At 35.9% G+C, this 24,593-nt stretch overlaps 1 protein-coding gene across 1 annotated transcript in view; it reads right to left on the bottom strand.

Moving 5' to 3' along the window:
- Positions 1 to 24,593, bottom strand: part of LOC149790377 (uncharacterized) — a 280,245-nt gene that overhangs the window by 170,563 nt on the left and 85,089 nt on the right. The window contains exons 12-16 of the mRNA XM_089972426.1: positions 23,497 to 23,720; positions 18,088 to 18,212; positions 15,883 to 16,180; positions 8,835 to 8,961; positions 2,492 to 2,719 (exon numbers count right to left, since the gene is read on the bottom strand). Coding sequence (XP_089828552.1) covers positions 2,492 to 2,719; positions 8,835 to 8,961; positions 15,883 to 16,180; positions 18,088 to 18,212; positions 23,497 to 23,720 — 1,002 coding nt within the window. The remainder of the gene's footprint in view (positions 1 to 2,491; positions 2,720 to 8,834; positions 8,962 to 15,882; positions 16,181 to 18,087; positions 18,213 to 23,496; positions 23,721 to 24,593) is intronic.

Genomic DNA, 24,593 nt, shown 5'->3' with positions numbered 1-24,593 from the left:
CCTCAGAAATTTAACACATGGAAAGTTAAATGAGTGAGCATTGCTGCAATAATATTCTCCATAATGGACTCAGCATGAAAATGATTAAGATCCATCATGGGAACATGGAATTTCTGTACAGTGTAGATTAGCAGTAGAGTTTAGCAGTATAGTAGCAGCAATATAATTTTAGCAGTACAGTAACAGTATTCTTACACTATGGCAGATCAGCATCATTTAGCAGTACAAACAGTATTCTTACGCTATGGCAGATCAGCATCATTTAGCAGTACAGTAACAATATTCTTACGCTATGGCAGATCAGCATCATTTAGCAGTACAGTAGCAGTATTCTTATGCTATGACAGATCAGCATCATTTAGCAATACAGTAAAAGCATTCTTATGCTATGGCAGATCAGCATCATTTAGCAGTACAGTAACAGTATTCTTACGCTATGGCAGATCAGCATCATTTGTACAATCCTTCTTTGCTGTGATGCTTACTGTCAAATTTGGTGAAATTCTTTAGAGCAGGTTTTGAGAACCTAATTGTTTTGCTATTTAAGTAAAAATTTGTAGTTTAAGAGAATTCATTGAACTGTGAGTTTTCCGATTGTTAATAATGGTGGTAATATTTTGCATGGAGGATTAGTATAGCTTATAACAATTCCAAATTAGTATCTGCCATGGTGTTTTATGTCAAATTTCATCAAATTATGTGGACTGGTTTTGCGAGAAGTTGTTTAAAATATCAATTGTTGATGCACATACAATGCATACATGATACTGGGCATTGACAAAAGCCGACTTCATTTTACATGTAGAATTTGAACTGTTTAAGAAAAGTTTTGTTTTATTTTGTAGCCTATTTGTAATATTCATAAATTAAAAAAATAGATGCAATTATGTTAATCTTATTTTTATGTTGCACATCTTCCTAGATACTGCATAACATCCCTATAACTCATAAGTATGCACATTATCTGGATACTGGATATCCTTATAATTCATATGCACATCAACCTAGATACTGCATATCCTTACAACTCTTATGCACATCAACCTGGATACTGCATATCCTTACAATTCATATGCACCTCAACCTAGATACTGCATATCCTTACAACTCATATGCACATCAACCTGGATAATGCATATCCTTACAACTCATATGCACATCAACCTGGATAATGCATATCCTTACAACTCATATGCACATCAACCTAGATACTGCATATCCTTACAACTCTTATGCACATCAACCTGGATACTGCATATCCTTACAATTCATATGCACCTCAACCTAGATACTGCATATCCTTACAACTCATATGCACATCAACCTGGATACTGCATATCCTTACAACTCTTATGCACATCAACCTGGATACTGCATATCCTTACAATTCATATGCACCTCAACCTAGATACTGCATATCCTTACAACTCATATGCACATCAACCTGGATAATGCATATCCTTACAACTCATATGCAGAGGAACCTGGATACTGCATATCCTTACAACACATATGAACATCAACCTGGATACTGCATATCCTTACAATTAATATGCACATCAACCTAGATACTGCATATCCTTACAACACATATGCACATCAACCTGGATAATGCATATCCTTACAACTCTTATGCACATCAACCTGGATACTGCATATCATTACAACTCTTATGCACATCAACCTGGATAATGCATATCCTTACAACTCTTATGCACATCAACCTGGACACTGCATATCCTTACAACTCTTATGCCCATCAACCTGGACATTGCATATCCTTACAACTCATATGCACATCAACCTGGATACTGCATAATATCCTTACAACTCATGAGCACATCAACCTAGATACTGCATAATATCCTTACACCTCAAATGCACATCAACTTAGATACTGCATATCCTTACAACTCTTATGCACATCAACCTAGATACTGCATATCCTTACAACTCATATGCACATCAACCTGGACACTGCATATCCTTACAACTCATATGCACATCAACCTGGACACTGCATATCCTTACAACTCATATGCACATCAACCTGGATACTGCATATCCTTACAACTCATATGCACATCAACCTGGATACTGCATATCCTTACAACTCATATGCACATCAACCTAGATACTGCATATCCTTACAACTCATACGCACATCATCCTAGATACTACATATCCTTAAAACTCTTATCCACAACAACCTGGATACTGCATATCCTTACAACTCATATGCACATCAACCTGGATACTGAATATCCTTACAACTCATGCACATCAACCTGGATACTGCATATCCTTACAACTCATATGCACATCAACCTAGATACTGCATATCCTTACAACACATATGTACATCAACCTAGATACTGCATATCCTTACAACACAGATGTACATCAACCTGGATACTGCATAATATCATTACAAATCATATTCACATCAAACTTGATACTGCATATCCTTACAACACAGATGCACACCTACCTTAAAAGAAAGGATTGTCTTCAGTAGGGCTTTGTTGTACGTGGTGATCTCTATAAAATAATCATACTCATGGACACCCATATCTCTACCAACAATGAGACCCTCTCCATTGTCCTTGATATCAGGCTTAACTTGAAAGTGTTTGTGGTAGCAACCATCAAATGGAGTGCAGTAACAATTTGCTCCTCTGGCGTATGACCCATACTTTGCTCCACATGCGTCGAAAGTCTAAAGAAAAAAATTCATATCATCACACATTTATGTCACATGACTACTGAATCACATAACTATTGTGTCACTGTGATGTAATTTATTTATGGGTATCAAGTTTTTACGGTTTTATCATTACTTAAATTCATCATCTGTAGAAGAGGTCCTACTATTTCCTTATCATTATAATTGTACATGTGGACTTTAAATTCATCATGTGTTGAAGAAGTCCAAATGTTTTCATATCATTATAATTGTAAGAGGTCCTAATGTTTTCACAACATTAGAATTGCAAGAGATCCTATGGTTTCCATATCATTATAGTTGTAAGAGTTCTTACTGTTTCCATATCATTATAACTGTAAGAAAGTCCTACTGTTTCCATTACATCATAGTTTTGTATTCAAAGTATTCAGGCTCATAATCACATACCATATAATATACAGGATACTACATAAGGTGATAGCAAATGTACTCTCAACATTTGATAACACTATTTGAAGTTTTATTCAATATATGTTTCTCATTATGTGATAAACAAAAATATTTTGTTCAATATTTGTTTCTCATTATGTGATAAACACACTAATTTTATTCAATAATACATACCAAATCTTGTCCTATATGTACTTGGGAATGTACATACCAAATCTTGTCCTATATGTACTTGGGAATGTACATACCAAATCTTGTCCTATATGTACTTGGGAATGTACATACCAAATCTTGTCCTATATGTACTTGGGAATGTACATACCAAATCTTGTCCTATATGTACTTGGGAATGTACATACCAAATCTTGTTCTATATGTACTTGGGAATGTACATACCAAATCTTGTCCTATATGTACTTGGGAATGTACATACCAAATCTTGTCCTATATGTACTTGGGAATGTACATACCAAATCTTGTCCTATATGTACTTGGGAATGTACATACCAAATCTTGTCCTATATGTATTTGGGAATGTACATACCAAATCTTGTCCTATATGTACTTGGGAATGTACCTACCAAATCTTGTCCTATATGTACTTGGGAATGTACATACCAAATCTCATTTATCCACTTCAAGATGTTATTACTCAAGTATGTTAACAAAATTTAAGGGATTTGTCACAAAAGTTAAAAAATGTATGCAACATGTACAAATTCTTGTAATAATAATTAGACCATTTATATAAACCAATTCTATCAAATTTCACTAGTGAACTGAGATTTCATGCTAGAAAACAAGTAACTTATTTTAGAGCAAACATTTTTCTACAAAACACACTTAACTTTGAGTCTCAATGACCAGGACCTTAAACCATTTATCGAGTCCAACTACAAATTGACCAGACACTGATCTGCCATTGTACAATGCACTAGACACTGATATGCCACTGTACAATGCACCAGACACTGATCTGCCATTGTACAATGCACTAGACACTGATATGCCACTGTACAATGCACTAGACACTGATATGCCACTGTACAATGCACTAGACACTGATATGCCACTGTACAATGCACTAGACACTGATATACCACTGTACAATGCACTAGACACTGATATACCACTACAATGCACTAGACACTGATATGCCACTGTACAATGCACCAGACACTGATCTGCCACTGTACAATGCACCAGACACTGATATGCCACTGTACAATGCACCAAACACTGATGTGCCACTGTACAATGCACCAGACTCTGATATGCCACTGTACAATGCACCAGACACCGATCTGCCATTGTCAAATACAATGAACACTGATATGCCACTGTACAATGCACCAGACACTGATCTGCCATTGTCAAATACAACGAACACTGATATGCCACTGTACAATGCACCAAACACTGATATGCCACTGTACAATGCACCAGACACTGATATGCCACTTTACAATGCACCAGACACTGATCTGCCATTGTCAAATACAACGAACACTGATATGCCACTGTACAATGCACCAGACACTGATCTGCCATTGTCAAATGCACCAGACACTAATATGCCACTGTACAATGCACCAGCCACTGATATGGCACTGTAGAATTCACCAGACACTGATCTTCCCTGTAGAATGCACCAGACACTGATCTGCCACTGTACAATGCACCACACACTGATATATCACTGTACAATACAATAGACACTGCAATTGTACACTGCACCAGGTACTGATATGCCACTGTACAACTGTACAATGCACCAGACACTGATCTTCCACTGTACACCAAACTATACACTGATACAGCCATAGTACCATTGGACACAGATGTGACACTTTACAATGCACCAGACACTGATCTACAACTGTACAATGCACCAAACATTGATCTACCATTGTACAATGCACTAGACACTGATTTGCCACTGTACAATTCACTAGATTTATCTGCCACTGAACAATGCACTAGATGCTGATCTGCCACTATATAATGCACCAGATACTGATCTGCCACTGAAAAATGCACTTGGCACTAATCTGACATTGTACAATGCACTAGACACTGATTTGCCACTGTACAATTCACTAGACTTATCTGCCACTGTACAGTGCACTAGAGGCTGATCTGCCACTGTGTAATGCACCATATACTGATCTGCCACTGAACAATGCACTTGGCACTAATATACCATTGTACAATGCACTAGACACTGATATTTCACTGTGTAATGCACCATATACTGATCTGCCACTGAACAATGCACTTGGCACTAATATATTGTACAATGCACTAGACGCTGATATTTCACTGTACAATGCACCAGAAACTGATATGACACTGTATAATGCTCCAGACACTGATACTGCAATTGTACAATGCACCAGACACTGATATGCCACTGTAAAATGCATCAGGCACTGATCTGTCATTGTACAATGCATCAGACATTGATCTACCACTGTACAATACACTAGACACAGATTTGCCACTGTACAATGCACCAGATTGATCTGCCACTGTACAATACACTGCCACTGTATAATGCACCAAACACTGATTTGCCAGTGTACAATGCACCAGACACTGATCTGCCACAGTACAATGCAACATAAACTGACTTAACACTGTATGATGCACCAGACACTGATTTGTCACTGTACTATGTACTACACAGATACAGTACTGCACAAATCACCATGTGCTGATACTGCAATTGTAAAATGCATCAGACACTAATATGCTACTGTTTAATACACCATGCACTGATATTCTAATTGTACAATGCACCAGACACTGATCTGTTGTTATACAATGCACCAGACACTGATCTGATACTGTACGATGCACCAGACACTGATAATGCAATTGTACAATGCACAAGACTTTGAACTGCCACTGTATAATACATCAGACACTGATAATGCAATTGTAGAATGCACCAGACACTGTACAATAACCAGACACTGATATGGCAATTGTATAATACACCAGACACTGATAAAGCAATTATACAATCCACCAGACACTGATTTACCACTGTACAATACACCAGACACTTATATGGCAATTGTACCATGCACCAGGCACTTATCTGCAATTGTACAATTCACCAGACACTGAAATGGCAATTTTACAATGCATCAGACACAAATCTGCCACTGTACAATACACTAGACATGGATTTGCCACTGTACAATGCACCAGATTGATCTGCCACTGTACAATACACTGGACACTGATCTGCCACTGTACAATGCACCAGACACTGATCTGTCACTGTACAATGCACCAGACACTGATCTGCTACAGTACAATACAACATAAACTGACTTGACACTGTATAATGCACCAGACACTGATCTGTCACTGTACAATGTACCATACACAGATATAGTACTGTACAATGCACCAGATGCTGATACTGCAATTGTAAGATGCATCAGACACTAATATGCCACTGTTTAATACACCATTCACTGATATTCTAATTGTACAATGCACCAGACACTGATCTACCACTGTATAATGCACAAAGCACTGAACTGTCATTATACAATGCACCAGACACTGATCCAATACTGTATGATGCACCAGACACTGATACTGCAATTGTACAATGCACAAGACATTGAACTGCCACTATATAATACACCAGACACTGATAATGCAATTGTAAAATGCACCAGACACTGTACAATAACCAGACACTGATATGGCAACTGTATAATAAACCAGACACTGATAAAGCAATCATACAATGCATCAGACAGTGATTTACCACTGTACAATTCACCAGACACTGAAATGGCAATTGTACAATGCATCAGGCACTGCTCAGCCACTGTACAATACACTAAGCACTGTTCTGCCACTGTACAATACACCATACACTGATATGCCACTGTACAATACACCATGCACTGATCTGCCACTCTACAATATACCAGACACTAATCTGCCACTCTACAATATACCAGGCACTGACATGTCACTGTACAATGCACCAGACATTGATTTGCCATGGTATAATACATTAGGCACTGATCTGCCACTACACAATGCACTAGGCACTGATCTGACATTGTACAATATACCAGGCTCTGATCTGCCACTGTACAATGCACCAAACACTGATGTGCCACTGCACAATGCACCAGACACTGATCTGCCACTGCACAATGCACCAGACACTGATCTGCCACTGCACAATGCACCAGACACTGATCTGCCACTCTACAATGCACCAGACACTGATCTGCCACTGCACAATGCACCAGACACTGATCTGCCACTGTACAATGCACCAGACACTGATCTGCCACAGCACAATGCACCAGACACTGATCTGCCACTGCACAATGCACCAGACACTGATCTGCCACTCTTTAATGCACCAGACACTGATCTGCCACTGCACAATGCACCAGACACTGATCTGTCTTTGTACAATGCACAAGACACTGATACTGCAATTGTACAATGCATCAACAGATCTAGATTTATGCATTTAAAATTACTGATTAGAAAACAAACAGACCCTTTTCTGTTAGTGCATTATGAGATGCCAGATCAGAGCATATGTTGTTTGCAGTTAATTTGGACTTATATGCAAATATATAAGGCATCATATATTTTGTAAACAGTTTGATTATTTTTCTCCTTTTTTGAGGAACTGTACCGATTCCATATGTTATGATAAAGTTATAAAACAGCCTCCAAGTTCTGTTGCATGTATCAGCCTATATAACCCAAGATACACTTAAATACACTCTAAAACACCATAGAAGTGTACTATGTGTCCCTTTAAACTATATTCTCCCTGTCTTGGAGGATCTGTCTCCTACTACAACTCTATGGTTTTAAGTTAAGTAACAGAAAAGAGCCCAAACCAAGAAAAAAATTTAAGATTTAATAAGAACTTAAAGTATTGTGAAGTAATTCCCAAACAGTGCAAAAATTCATATTGACACTCCTAATGAAATAATGTTCTAATTAAATTCCAGTAGTGTCTGAATTAAGACCTAACACTGAATCTCATTAATATAGTCCAAAATGTCCTTGTATGAATTCATTAGTATTCCAATTATTGTTTCCGTATAAAAATATTATTGAAGAGCACTTTGTATTTCCAGGGAATAATAACTTGAATAAATAATTCTACTTAAATCAAATACTTAACACAACAATAAGAAAGATTCTGCTAAAGATGTTAAAGCCAGAATTCAAAAAAATCATTTTTAAAGTAAACAAGATTAATTTTTTTAAAAATCTAAGACAAAAAAGACCCTGCATGTAGGTCCAAAGTTTATTTCTAGAGAATTCTAAGTTGTAAACAGAAAAAAACTGTTACTAAAATTATAATAAAGAATGTGGTACACATTGGTTACAACAGGTTCTTCATATCAGAATTCCAATAATCTAGACCCAGACCCAAATATATAATAATAATGATCCCTAATATTGAACCCACACTCATTGAGAAATATGTAGTATTTGTCCACCAAAATCAAAACATCAGTGTCCCTAGTCAGGTACAAAGGAACTTTATATTGGTCAAGGTCAATGACATATAGTTATGGCGAGAAAAAAATAACAATACAAATTAAATACGCATAACACTCCATCCATCTACCTAAAACACCTGTGTGTAATATATTCTAAGTACAGAAGATATTTGAATTACCGCTGTTTCTCCTTGTGGTGGAACTGCCTCCACTCCATGCAGGTAGTCCTTATTGGTAAAGTTATCAAACAGTCGCCAGCTAACATTATGAATCCCACTGTGGAAATCAAACAGTTCCCATTCTATCCTGAAATGATAGATCTCACAATGAGTGTTTTCAGAACACACACAGACAGACAGCTAACATTAAGAATCCCACTGTGCACTACAAACAGTTCCCATTCTATCCAGAAATGATAAATCTCACAGTGAGTGTTTTCAGAACACACACAGACAGAGGGCTAACATTAAGAATCCCACTGTGCACTACAAACAGTTCCCATTCTATCCGGAAATGATAAACCTCACAGTGAGTGTTTTCAGAACACACACGGACAGAAGCTAACATTAAGAATCCCACTGTGCACTACAAACAGTTCCCACTCTTATCCTGAAATGATAAACCACACAGTGTTTTCAGAACACACACAGACAGACAGCTAACATTAAGAATCCCACCATGCACTACAAACAGTTCCCATTCTATCCAGAAATGATAAATCTCACAGTGAGTGTTTTCAGAACACACACAGACAGAGAGCTAACATTAAGAATCCCACTACAAACAGTTCCCACTCTTATCCAGAAATGGTTATTATGTCTGATCTTACAGTGAGTGTTTACAGAACACACACACACACAGTAATGTCAACATACAAATGTAGTCTAGAGAGTGTCAAAACTAATTTAAATTATGCAAGACTTACCCATACCGATTGTTTAACTTAGCTTGTTTGTGTCAATAAACCACCATCAACTGAATGTGAATACATCCTCCCACAGAGTGGAAATTTTCTGTATGACACAATCCAACAATGCACCTGGCTTAAGTATTGTGTAGAACAGTCATCCTATTCACAGAAGACCATTCCACCAGGAATCAGAACAGGGTGGGAGGAGGGCATTAAACAATAAATTTGGGTAAGTATTGCATAATTAAACTACTTTTGATAGCAGCATAGCTATCATTTAGCTGAATTCATCAGGTGGTAGACTGATACTCTCGCATTATATCTGATCAAAAAACAGAAGATTAATGTACTCAGAATTGAAAGAGAGATCCAATGTTTTTCATTGTTGAGCTAATGAGTAGCAGTAAAAGTAGGTAGCAATAACAATTTTACATTATATTGTAATACATTAAAAGACTGTTAGCACATCATCACGACTCAGGCCACTGTTACATTACCATATTCAAGACTACAGGCACATCAGCACATTCAATATTGCAACTTGTTGGAATATCATTGGAATTCAGTAGGAATTTATACATTTGGACTTGTGATAGAATTTTTAGGACTATTTGGGATTTAATTCACATTACTTATAGTTCTTTTTAAATTTTCACTTTGTATTCTATGAATATGAATTATTTGTTGAAATTTACAAGACATTTTGGATTTCACTCCTTTCTGTTACTTACTTCAAAACCATAGAGTTGTAATTATAGATAAGGCATGATACTAGAGTGAGTAAAAACAGTTTTGAGTGTGAGGTCCTGAAAAGTGGCCTCACTCAAAGGTTTATATAATTTTCACTCTTCCTGGTTAATTGTGATGGGCCAAAAGTGGTTTAGAAGGAGACCAATGCTGATGGTTCAGCAAGTCTTGGGAAACAACTTTAGGGATGAATCCCTTCAAGAGGGTCTCAGCTACAAATGGAGAAACCCATACAATGTCTTAACTAAGGTTAAGCAAGACCTTTGAAGAATCCAGAGCAATGTAACAGCTGATATGCACAAACTCCACCAACAATACCACTGCAAGAGAAATCGCATGTCTAGACATCTTGGCCACCCCTTCCAGCAAATGACGTGATGTAAAGGTGGCTGGATTCAACAACGGTCATGTCATCACACTAAATGATGAAGCTGGGAAGATGTCAGCATGTGACACTATTTAGATGAGTAACCAGGCTTTCTGTTCGATGGCTTCAATTGTTTTAATCAGAAGGTGTGCACAGCTCCTGTTGAAATCCCCACTTTGGATGAACCAGCATCCAAATGAGGCCATAGTGAGGAATGTGCCCTGTAAGTGGTAGTGGAGACATGATCTCTCAGCTGTGAAGAAGGGACTGACCAGCCTCAACATTGATGAGTGACATTTTGGCCTGCTGCAAAAATAAGAAATTTTCTTGATTGTGAAAGAATGAGGAAAAAGTAATAGGTCTATGCAGATATTTTTTCTAAAATGGGGAGTATTTTCTTGGACTATGTGCTCAGTGGTTTCAGAAAGAAATCTGGAGGGTAATAGACAGTAGGCATCATTTACTGCTGTACCAAAAGACCAAACTTCATCCTCATCCAACTGAGAAGAAGACATATCTGGTAACAGTGTCAATGGCCTGCTTCTGCCTCAACTCTGGACTTGGGATTGGTTAGGCGTAAGAGAGGGCATTAGTGCACTCTGTAATTCAGAGTTTTTAAAGGAGGGGAGATGTCTGCTTGCCCTAGATGATGTGACACCCCTGGACTTCAAATCTGATGTGAAGGTGATGGCAGTTCATTACCCACATCAGTACTTCTACTACATAAAATATTCCACAGGATGATCTATACCATTTTGCCTTTTTGAATCAGTACTTCACCAACCCCAGCATCATTTGCAACAACAGACATTTTAAATAATGACTGATATTTGAGCTGAAAGAACTGGTACACTCTTAAGTATGATCTTTGACTTATCAAAAGTCTCCTGACCTTTTCAGACCAATGAAACTTTGTTTTCTTAACAAATTGGTCAGGGGTTTAGCAATTATGGAAAAACTGAAGCAAAAGTTCTGATAATATCTAGCCATACCCAAAATTCACATGACCTGTTCTTAACTGATAGGTATATTGAATTCAGAGATAGCTTTCACCTTAACCTTTATAAGTTTAACTTGTCCATGTCTCATATGTCCTAGAAACTAAACACAATCAAAGCAAAACTCACTTTTATTTAAATCAATTGTCAAATTGGCATCACTGAGTCTATCAAAGAATTTCCAAACTGCCTCTGAGTGATCTTTCCCAGTGTCATTGTAGATGATGACTTCATCGATGTAACTGCTTTGCAAATTTCTGGAGCAGATGTAATCATGTTCATTAAATGTTGAAAAGTACAGGACAAACCTTTCATTCCAAATGGCATTGCTTTATAGTATTAAAGTCAATCAGAAGTCATGAATGCTAAATTTTCCTTGGCTCTTTCCATCAGTGGTATTTTCTAAAATTAATTCAGAAGGTCAAATCTGGTGACATGTTTTGCATTTCTATTTTTGTCAGTTATCAAATCTTGGCAATGGAAATGAATCTGTTTTGGTCACACTGTTCACTTTTCTGTAACTGCTTACAGTAGATGCACATGTGGAAATTAAGCATTATTTGGTTTTGGCAATGAGAATACTTCGTCCACTTTTACCTGGTTCTATGAAATCAAACATTCCAGTTTGAAAGGCTACATCCTGTATGTATGCTGTTTCGCAAGTGTAGAATCTACAAATTTGACATCATGGTAGATTTTATTTGATTGTGTTTGAACATTTGGGAACAAGTGTTAATATTCAACTAACAGATATTTAGTTCATTTTATTCTTGTGGCTGCAGATGTGAAAGTTTCTGGTCTGGATTATTCAATATTTCTGAACACACCAAATTCACTACATTCAGATTGCATTCTTTCAATTAAATCTTCATCGTGTGGGACATGTACAACTAAATTGACTGCATGATAACAGGAATAACTCTATCAAAAACACTCCTTTAACATATTAACAACCCAGGAGTATTAATGATATCAAGTCGATTTCTTTTCAATTGTGTAAGGACCATAATACTTAGTCTGAAAAGGTAAGAGAGCCAGACCTCCATCACCAGACTGAAAACTCCTTTCGTTTGTGTTTCTGTCATACCTTAATTTTAATTTGGCGTGAGTAGAGGGAAGATTAGTTTTTGCAACTTCACAAACATTTGACAACTTATAGTTGAAATCAGAACCATAATCAAGAAGATACATTTATTAATCTTCAGTTGAAAGAAGTTTCTGTTTTAATAACTTCAATGGTTCAGGGACATTTTGTCCAAAAACTAGTTCAAAGGGACTAAAACCTAATGGTTCTTAAACTGATTCATGTCAACAGCAAACAGTAGTAATGATGGGTCCCTCTTTGTCTATGTCTTTGCAGCCAGTATATGTTAAAGAGCTAGTATCTAAATTTAGAGACTTTAATGTCATGTTGGACCAATCAGATGACTGGGTAGAAGCATGTGAACCAATCAGATGACTGGGTAGAAGCATGTGAACCAATCAGATGACTGGGTAGAAGCATGTGAACCAATCAGATGACTGGGTAGAAGCATGTGAACGAATCTGATGACTGGGTAGAAGCATGTGAACCAATCAGATGACTGGGTAGAAGCATGTGAACCAATCTGATGACTGGGTAGAAGCATGTGATAAAAACACTGTGTCAGATAGGGCTGCATTTATACAGCAGCAAGGGATGTGTTCTTTCAGTGTCGATGCTGCATTTAAGTTAACATTATATGCAGGAAATAAAACACCTGCCTCCCCTCCTTCCACCATGTCTTACATTTGGGACATTTCATGCAGACGTTCTGGGTGATAGGCAGAAGATTTAAATTGTTGGATGCCTAATCAACGCATTACTTGCTGGAAAATTCTAGACATAAAGTTTGACCCCTGATCTGATTGGATAGATTTGGGAGGGCAAACTGTGTAAAGAAAACATTATCAAAGCTTTTACCAAGGGTTCAGCAATTATGGAAAAATTGGAGCAAAATTTCCAATAATAACCAGCCATACCCAAAATTACACCAATCACTTTTTACTGATAGGCACAGGAGATTCAGAAATAGTCTTGACCTTAGCATCTACAGATTTAACTTGTCCATGTCCCACTATATATCCTAAAAATGTAACACAAGCACAGAAAAATGTACTTTTGAAGAAATTAATTGTCCTAGAAATTTAACACAAGCAAAGCAAAGCTCATATTAGTTATATTAATTGTCAAATTTGCATCACTGGTCTATCAACAAATTTATGAATCAATTTCAAGTTTCATAATTTTGTTGATGATGAAATCATTCTCCAGCAAATAATGAATTTCTTTTGTCAAACATTCCTGTTTTAGAGGGTTCATCCTATGTATGGATGCTGGTGTGGAATCTACAATTTCAATGTTATTTTATTACTTCATCTTTGAACATCTGGAAACAAGTGCTCATATTCAAGTAATAGCTGTTTGAATTGATTCTTTCTTGTTGCTGCAAATGTGAAAGAATCTGGTCCAGATTCTTCCAAATTTCTGAATTCCGAAGACTGGTTACTCCAAAGTCACCACAGTCTGATTGCATTTGTCGCATAAATCCTCAAAGTGTGAGACAGGTACAACTAAAAATGACTGCATGATTAACATCTCTTTCAACACATTCCTTTAACATATTTATATAGCAATGTTGTTTTTGTTTTCATCTCCCAGGGATATTGATGATATTAATTAGGTCACATACTTTCTTTAGAACTGTGTAAGGACCATAGCACTTAGCCTGAAGAGGATTTTGAGGTAAGGGCAAGAGAGACAGTACTATGTCACCAGGCTGAAAACTCCTTTCCTTTGTATTCTTGTCATACCTAAATTTCATTACTGAATAATTAGAGTGCATATTAGTTCATAAAACTTAGAAGCCTTTGACAACTTGTATTTAAAACTAGAACATAGTCAAGAAGATTAATTTCTGTATCTTCATATACAAGAAGTTCTCTTTTAGCAACTTCAATGGTCCACAGACAATATATCCCAAAACTTGTTCAATGGGATTGAATCTTAACGATTCTTGAACTGACTCCCTAACAGCAAACAAACATAAATGAACACCTTCATTCAAATTTTTCCAGTATCAAAACAATGACAGAATAAAATTTGACCCTTGATCAGATTAGATAGATTTGGGAAGGCCAAATTGCATTAAAAAAATTATCAAAGCTTTTACCAAGGTTTTTGTTTTAATATTCATCAAAGGAATTGCCTCTGTGAATCTTGTGTATGCAAACATTATAGTCAACAAGTATTGGTTGTCTGACTTGATCTCAGGTAAGGGACCAACACAATCTACCATTATTCTAATTATTCTACTAAATTGCTTGTCAACTTAAGTCATATTTTGCAGATCAGCTTAAGGTATTTTCTGACTGGGTTTTCCTACCATTTGACAAGTGTGACAAGATCTACTGTATTCTTCACTTTTAATTTTTCAACAATAAAAGTGATTTAAGCTCATCTATTGATAAAAAGTTTCATGGGCTAGACTAAACATTCCTTGTCTATATAACTTAGGAACAACAATCTGATTGCTTACTGACCACTTGTTCACCAGCAGAACACTGACAGGAGGTCACCATTTTCTCATAAGGACCCTATTTTTAATGAAATAACAAACAAGTACTTCTGCAGCTTCAGTTTCACTAATAGATCTCTGAAGCAAACAGGAGATCTCAGGATCTTTTTCATATTTGACATTGTGTGATTGTTCTTCATCACCCTCGTTAGAATAAAGAGATTTATAATACACTCATTATTTGGTCCGTTAACTATACATTGTCAGAATCGTGCAGTATTTTACAATATTGAACTCGTCTACAATTCATATTGAACTCATGTGAATAAAGGAACTACTTTCTATTGTAAATAAACAATGGATGCAGATGCCAGCACTTTTGATCTATTTGATTGGAATACCCCTGGAGCTGACCAGAGCAATTTGTTATATCCCTTGTGCTGACCAGAGCATTGTTCCACTCTTGAGTTGACCATAGCATTGCTATACCCCTGGAGCTGACCAGAGTAATTTGTTTTATCCCTTGAGCTGACATGAGCATTGTTAAATCCCTTGAGCTGACCATATCACTGTGGACTCCTAGAGCTGACCATGGCATGTTACAACTGGTGTAAATTACAATTGCTGTATAAGAACATACGTTTTCAAATAAGGTAAGAATAAACTCACGTCATTTGATTTAGCTCCAAAACATTGTGCACGGCGACATTAAGAAAGTTTCCTCTTGTCAGCCACAGATTTTGAATGATGGGAGGAGACGAATCAGCAGTAGCGTAGATGAGATCATCTGCATAAGCTCTGACTGCATCATAAGCTCGAACCCAGATGTTGATTCTCTCTCCGTCCTCCAAAATTTCAGAAATAAATGTATCCTGGGCAAGGACATTCCATGTCTTCAGGAAGTCTTTCTCTCTGATCCGGGTCTCACCATACATGATCTGGTATCTCACGTGAAATTCAAGAATGGCTGAAATTTGGAAAATCACATGAATTATACAGCTATTCCCAGGACAATTATATGTATCTTACATGAAAAACAAGTATGGATCATATTGTGCGAATTTATTGAAACATACGGTAAAACATTAATTATGCAATGTCAATTATCCATATCAAACATCATGTACAAAAATGGTTAAAATTACTAAAATTTCATAAAATATACAACCCAACATTATCTGCCCTAAAATGTCAGTCACATGCATCTCACATATAAAAAATTATGGAGTAAAACATGTTTCTTCAATAATACTGAGACATAACACGTTAGAAGTACAACAACTATGCAACAATTTCAGCCCTTCCATACTTGCATTTAGGAATAAAAGTGCCAGAAGTCATTTTTCCACCCAAGATGGAATCAATCAAGAGTGATATCCCATTTCAATAATGCCAAATCTCAGCCTACTTCAGTTGCTACAAGATTATAAATATGCTTCCAACTTTAAATGTTACTGTAAACGTAAAGGAAAAAAAACTCACACATGTATATCCAACCGAAGTCAAGAGGCAGCTTCATTGTAAAGCTCCTGAACAACCCAGAAAGGCATCTGTAGGTCCCTCAAAGTCATTTGAACCCATTGGAATGTAAAGTATGGGTTATTTCTTTTAAGGTGGAATTACCAATTGTAACCAGGACAAGATCTTGAGCCAAAAGATCATCCTTTCCTTTCCTTTAGAAATAAATAAAAATCTCCCATTCACACTAACTTGGTTCACTTCAGGTAATATTTCAAACCACATACTGGATCCTACAGACGCCCTTGATTCCATGATGAAAGAGGCTTTCACAACAGAGGACTGATTCTCCTCAGCAGGAGCCTGTTTGTAGAGGAGCCCATTTGTAGTAATAAGACCAGAAACCATCATAAGTGAAATCAAATTATTGTGATGGAATGGCTGATAGTTTGGACTCACAGCCAAGGCATGCACTAATTCTGCTTGCCATAGTTAGAATTACATGGAAGCAAGTTTTATGCAATTAGAGCTGAGTAAAGTTGGTTCTAGATGTGTGTTTGAAAGGTGTTTTATTCAGCCAGGTCAGAATCCACAGCAAATTCAATTCTGGACACAAGGCCAAAGCCTATGGTTGTGAGAATTTTTTTTTTACCAGCGGCCATTACTTTTGCCTATTATCCCTCCATTAGTGAAAATGAAATGTGTCTACAATTGTGGAACAGTGATAAAATTCTTCATTTCCCGTCATCTGCTTCAATGTGGTGGTAATTGATTACTGATGGAACAAGGTCAAGACAAGAGAATGATTTTGTAATTATTTCCAATGCAGGTTAGAAAGAATTGTTACTGACACAAAGCGCTTTCATGGTGACATCATTATGCACATCATTTAATCTGGATTGGACTGAATCAAACCTTATGGTTCACTTCATCCAAATGTCATCATAATGTAATACTGATTGTACTATATATATTTCTTATAGCATGCATACAATGTTGTAGTTTAAATGGTCAGACTTGACCTGTATGACCAATACTTTAATCAGTCAGTAAGATGTTATTAGGCATCAATTGTTTTCTTAAAAAAACTTATTCATCAGTTCCACTATACTGACATTCCACAGCTACCATCAACCAAGAGAAATCAGTCAACAACAGCATCAAAACCACATAGAAGCAAAAGTAATTTCAAAATTTCATGCAATAAAGTGAGCGTGAGTCATGAAAGTTTGCACCCAATAATTATTTTCTGCACAATTATGCCTGCATTGATTCAGAAAGCTTGCATGAAATTTTCAATTCTAGTGGAATTTCCACAATCACACATTCAAGATGCAGCCTACAATTGCAATGATCAGCTTGTCGAGCTGTAAATAAATATATCATTGAAACAACTTTGTTATGAAGAGTTGGTACCATTAACATTTGTTTTCCATTCTATAGTGCGGTCACCCTCTCTGTCATCATATTCTGCACTGACAGCAGGATCAGGGTTGACTGTGTTCAGCCATTTCATTGCATGATGTCGCTCATTTATAAATCTAGAAGATTGATAAAAAATATATTAATACTTTACATGAAAATGGTGTGTTCTTACATAACAAGAAATGTGCAGCAAAGCTGCATGACAAAAGTTTGTATTTTTGCATATATATAGTAAACTTCAGTTTACATTTGTAGTAGCAGTTGAGATTTACTAAAATTCTGATGGCTAGAGTGTACTATTTTGTCATAAAATTTACACACATGACTGATTCAAATTTGTCTTGTTAAATAGACTAAAAACCAGTGAAATCCTTAAAGACTAGAGAGCATAGCTTATTTACACTGTATGTTGCACACCATCATGTGAATACATACAGTTATCATAGAGATTTGTTGAAATATGTGTTATGACTCTATGGTCTTAAACTAAGTAACAGAAAAGTGCAAAATCAACATTTTTTTAAAAAATTCAATAAATAATTTATTTCACTAGAATAAAAAGTGAAAATTAATTATTTTTTTACAGCGATTCATATCAAATCTTAAACAGTTATAAAAGTTATATACGTTCTAGTAGAAAACATGAAGTACGTGTATACAGTATTCAAAATGAAGTCCATTGGTGTATGAATTAATTCTGATCTTGAATATGCTGATTTACCAAATGCCTGAAAAATTGTTGATGTGCTAACAGTTTTGATGTATCACAATGTTATAATCCAAAATGTCCCTAAATGAATTCACAATAATACCAAAATATTGATTTTGTCTGAAACTATTAATGAGCACATTTTAATTGCAATAAATAATTTAAATAAATAAATCCTTTCAAATTAAAACTAAACACAAATAAAAGACTGATTCACTTCAGATGTTAATATAGGAATGAGTATTTCTAATAGAAACAAACATAATATAAAAACCTAAGACACAGTAAGAGGACTAGGAGGAAGGTCAAACGTTAATTTCTAAAACATTCTAAGTTGTCAGTAAGATCCAGTCTGTCACAAAATTGTATTAATGAACAAGGCAAATATCAGGTATACCATGAATTGCCAAGGAGAAAACAAATGTCCTGACTTTAAATCTAAGTAAACATGTTTACCTTTAAAAAATAATAATCTTAAAATGTAATCTGCAATTAGAGACAAAAATTAGCTATGCAATGTGTGGTTTACAAAAAAAATATTTATCATGTAGTCCCAAACTCTTACACTCTGCTATGGACAAAGCTCAATCATGCAAATTAGATATACATAACATATGGTATGTACACAAAGAGAAAGAGCTTCAATCAAACAGGAAAGAAGTTGTTTCATTTTGTTTTATAAGTAACCTGCTTTCCTGATTAAAAGAAATTCTATAATAAGTTGTGAAAATTCAATCTTATTTCTTAATTTAAATACTTAAATAGTTTGGAAAATTTCCATAATATCCATTATATTTCAGGTGAAAATGACAGTTAGGCCTCCCTTAATTTTATCATTTAGTACGAATCAATGCTTAGAAATGATATATTCATATTCTGATTTTTTTTTAATGAGCTCACTTGATTCTGTCATTTTATACTGATTTGTATATTTAGTAATAATTTATGATAGTTATGCATGAGATCAGTTATTCAACCAAGTTATGCTTCCAAACATGAGGCCCAAGTGGGCCTGAGATGCCTCTACTGACTGCCATCCACCAGAAACAAGACAAATTAGTAAAACTCATTCTGATATTTGAATATTTTTAATTATTAGTAACTGCAGCCATAACTTACAGTGGATTGCAGCCATAATTGATGGTGGATTCCAGACATAACTAATGAGGGATTCCAGCCTAACTGATGGTGGATTCCAGCCTTACTGATGGTGGATTCCAGCCTAACTAATGATGGATTCCAGCCCTACTGATGGGGGATTCCAGCCTTACTGATGGTGGATTCCAGCCTAACTGATGGTGGATTCCAGCCTTACTTATGGTGGATTCCAGCCTAACTAATGATGGATTCCAGCCTTACTGATGGGGTATTCCAGCCTTACTGATGGTGGATTCCAGCCATAACTAATGGTGGATTCCAGCCTAACTGATGGTGGATTCCAGCCTCACTGATGGTAGATTCCAGTCTTACTGATGGTGGATTCCAGCCTAACTAATGGTGGATTCCAGCCTAACTAATGGTGGATTCCAGCCTAACTAATGATGGATTCCAGCCTTACTGATGGGGGATTCCAGCCTTACTGATGGTGGATTCCAGCCATAACTAATGGTGGATTCCAGCCATAACTGATGGTGGATTCCAGCCTAACTGATGGTGGCTTCCAGCCTAATTGATGGTGGATTCCAGCATAACTAATGGTGGATTCCAGCCTAACTGATGGGGGATTCCAGCCTAACTGATGGTGGATTCCGGCCCTACTGATGGGGGATTCCAGCCTTACTGATGGTGGATTCCAGCCTAACTGATGGTGGATTCCAGCCTTACTTATGGTGGATTCCAGCCTAACTAATGATGGATTCCAGCCTTACTGATGGGGTATTCCAGCCTTACTGATGGTGGATTCCAGCCATAACTAATGGTGGATTCCAGCCTAACTGATGGTGGATTCCAGCCTCACTGATGGTAGATTCCAGTCTTACTGATGGTGGATTCCAGCCTAACTAATGGTGGATTCCAGCCTAACTAATGATGGATTCCAGCCTTACTGATGGGGGATTCCAGCCTTACTGATGGTGGATTCCAGCCATAACTAATGGTGGATTCCAGCCATAACTGATGGTGGATTCCAGCCTAACTGAAGGTGGCTTCCAGCCTAATTGATGGTGGATTCCAGCCTAACTAATGGTGGATTCCAGCCTAACTAATGGTGGATTCCAGCCTAACTGATGGTGGATTCCAGCCATAACTAATGGTGGATTAACATCATTGGTATAAACATTAAAGACCTTCTGTGCTTTCTATCAAATTTGGTGAGCTTCAGAAAAATGGCTTTTAAGAAGATGTTTTAAGGTCGTTGTTTTTTTTAAAAAGTAGCAATGAATAGTTTGAATAATGAACCAGAATCATTGGTACAGAACACACCTGAAAGGCCTTCATGCTTTGTCAACTCTGATCCAATTCTGTTAGCAGTCTTTTAGAAGTCATTTATAGTATTTATAGTTTTAATAATTACAGCTAAATTAAAGGCATATAGGCATCATTTTAATAAACTAAATTTGTCAGCTTCTTTGAAGCAGTTTTTCTTTAGTAATTTAGACTTTTCTCTTTTTAGGAAGGGCAGAGGTATTTCATAGAAGATCTGCACATTTTGTACAAATTTAAAACAAGTTCCTGATAAACATGTTTTCTATAAAACTTGGTTAATTATTTTACAAAAATTTCAAATGCTTTTACATTTGTAGTAACAGAAGCCATATTTAAATGGCAGATTGGCCACATTTATACATTTAAAGACCTTTATGCAAGAAGGCCTTGCTCTCACAATTTGGTTGATTCCTAAAGACAACTATATTTTCACAAAATTAAGGTACCTTTTAAATACTAGGTGATTTTCCATCAAAAGTTGGTCGATTTCAGTTTATGGTTGTTGACAAGAAGTCATTTAACTCTGTGCTATTTGGTAATGTACTACCCATACACCAAAATGATGACATTTTGATGCCATTAATAACACAGCGTAATGGTAGTCACTGTTCAGATGATAGATTTGAAACAAGAATAGAAAAAACTGCTGACCCGGTTCCTTGCTTCAGAGTCCATGGCTCATATATATTACACAAAGTCCATGGGTCATATATATATTATACAAAGTCTATGGGTCATATATATTATACAAAGTCCATGGGTCATATATATATTATACAGAGTCTATGGGTCATATATATTATACAAAGTCCATGGGTCATATATATTATACAAAGTCCATGGGTCATATATATTATACAAAGTCCATGGGTCATATATATTATACAAAGTCCATGGGTTATATATATTATACAAAGTCCATGGGTCATATATATTATACAAAGTCCATGGGTCATATATATTATACAAAGTCCATGGGTCATATATATTATACAGAGTCTATGGGTCATATATATTATACAAGATGAATGTATAGGGTTTGATGTTCAACATGAAAAAAATCCACATAATCAGTACTTACAACAGCATGTTAAAATTGTCAAAATTTTAATCTAACTTTTCTGCCTTTAGATGCAAAAAGAAAACTTGAATCTTTCTTATTGACAACAGGTTCATTCCTAATAACAAATACCATATATACTCACTTATAAGTCAAGTCCAACTGCAAACAACATAAACCCTGATCTGCCATTGCATAATGCACTAGTCTGGCAGATCAGGGTCTCTGTTATTTGTTCTACTAATTATGACTAAGAAACTGTATAGACTTAGATCTGCCAGCCCATTTTGTGACAGCGGATTGAAGTTTTGCATTTTACAGATGCACTTGTCTTATAAATGAGTACATACGGTTATGCTGAGAGGCAGATATGACATGAATGGATGTTCCACACAGAGTGACCATAGACAGTTGCACGGCTAACTTTCCTCTGAAAACAAGGTTTACACCTTTCCTTAAAGCCATGTTAGCTTGCATAAGCATGCTGATACTGATCAGACACTGCAAATATTTCCTTCAAACTACAATTTTCCCACTTTTTTTCTACCACAAACAGCATCCTCTTTGTAGGTAATAGAGAAAAGTGACATATCTAATCATCAAAGACAAACAGAATCACAAACACTACTTTGAACTTTCTATCACAAATATTAATTTCAACTTTCTATCACAAATATTAATTTCAACTTTGCATCACAAACATTACTTTAAACTTTGTATCATCATTTTTCACCTGCTGACATTCTCTTTAGCTGCTAGAGAGGTCTGTTCATTTTCTGCTAGGAAACTAATTTTAGCATACCAGTCTGAAAAATTTGGAACACAGTACAATGGTATAACTTGTTGGAAAAGGGTAAAAGTATTCAAATTGTGAGTGTTGGTGCTGCAGAACATTCACCCCTACAAATCATTACATAAAAACATTTCATTCAAAACTATATCACCTACAAGGACATTGTGCACAGATTTGCAAACTTATTTTAGAATAAAATTTTCACAAAACCTTTGTCATAAATTCAGTCTGCTTGATCTGGAATAGTTGACATCACTGCATTATTTAAATTTTGTGGGTTTAAATATATAATTACCAAACAAATTGTTCACTTATGTATCAATAATACTGCACAAAAATAACAAAAGAACGCATTTTATATGATAAATTATCCATCTAAATTTGGGGAAACATTATATTGTAATTCAAAATTACCTGTCTGTCCACTTGACATAAATTACTGGTGGCCTATCAACAATCCACAATCGATTGGTTTCTTTAGTGGCTGACATTATCAGATTTGGGTACTGATGCTGAATGGTAACAACTGAAGCATCATCAAACAGTAATAATCTGCGTGTACTTTTGAAGTTCCCAGCCTTATCAAAACAGGTCAGTACCACGAAGTAGGCACCTGGATCTGGGAAAGTTATCTCAAACTGAAAAAAAATCAATAACTGTGAAATTCAGTTATTTCAAGACATACTAATTTCATATAATTTATAGTCACTTCAAAGCCCAAATTTAAAGACCTAACAAATCATGATCTTTCTGTGGAAATGATAGGTCTCCTTTACTGCTCCATGAACTTACAGATCTAATAAATAACAATCTTTATTTGGAAACAATAGGACTCCATTACTAATCCATGAGTTTAAAGACTTAACAAATAATCTTTCTATGGAAAAAATAGGACTCCTTTCCTACTACAAATATTTAAAGACCTTACAAATAACGATCTTTTTTTTGAAACAATAGGACTCCTTTCCTACTCCACAAATTTAAAGATCTAACAAATAACCATCTTTCTGTGGAAAAATAGGTCTCCTTTATGACTCCATGAACTTACAGACCAAACAAATAACAATCTCTATTTGGAAACAATAGGACTCCATTACTACTCCATGAGTTTTAAGACCTAACAAATAACGATCTTTCTATAGAAACAATAGGTCTCCTTTAATACTCAGTGAACTTACAGACCTAACAAATAATGATCTTTATTTGGAAACAATAGGACTCCATCACTACTCCAAATATTTAAAGACCTAACAAATAATGATCTTTCTGTGGAAAAATAGGACTCTATTACTACTCCATGAGTTTAAAGACCTAACAAATATTGATGTTTCTGTGGAAACAATTGGACTCCTTTATCACACCATGAGTTTAAAGACCTAACAAATAATGATGTTTCTGTGGAAACAATAGGACGCTATCCATTACTACTCCATGAGTTTAAAGACCTAACAAATAATGACCTTTCTACAGAAACAGGAAGACTCCTTTACTACTCCAAAACTTGAAAGACC

Source organism: Sinohyriopsis cumingii, chromosome 10 (assembly GCF_028554795.1).
Source record: "Sinohyriopsis cumingii isolate HCF-2022 chromosome 10, ASM2855479v2, whole genome shotgun sequence".
Lineage (NCBI taxonomy): Eukaryota > Metazoa > Mollusca > Bivalvia > Unionida > Unionidae > Sinohyriopsis > Sinohyriopsis cumingii.
This window is presented reverse-complemented; position numbering and strand designations above follow the sequence as displayed.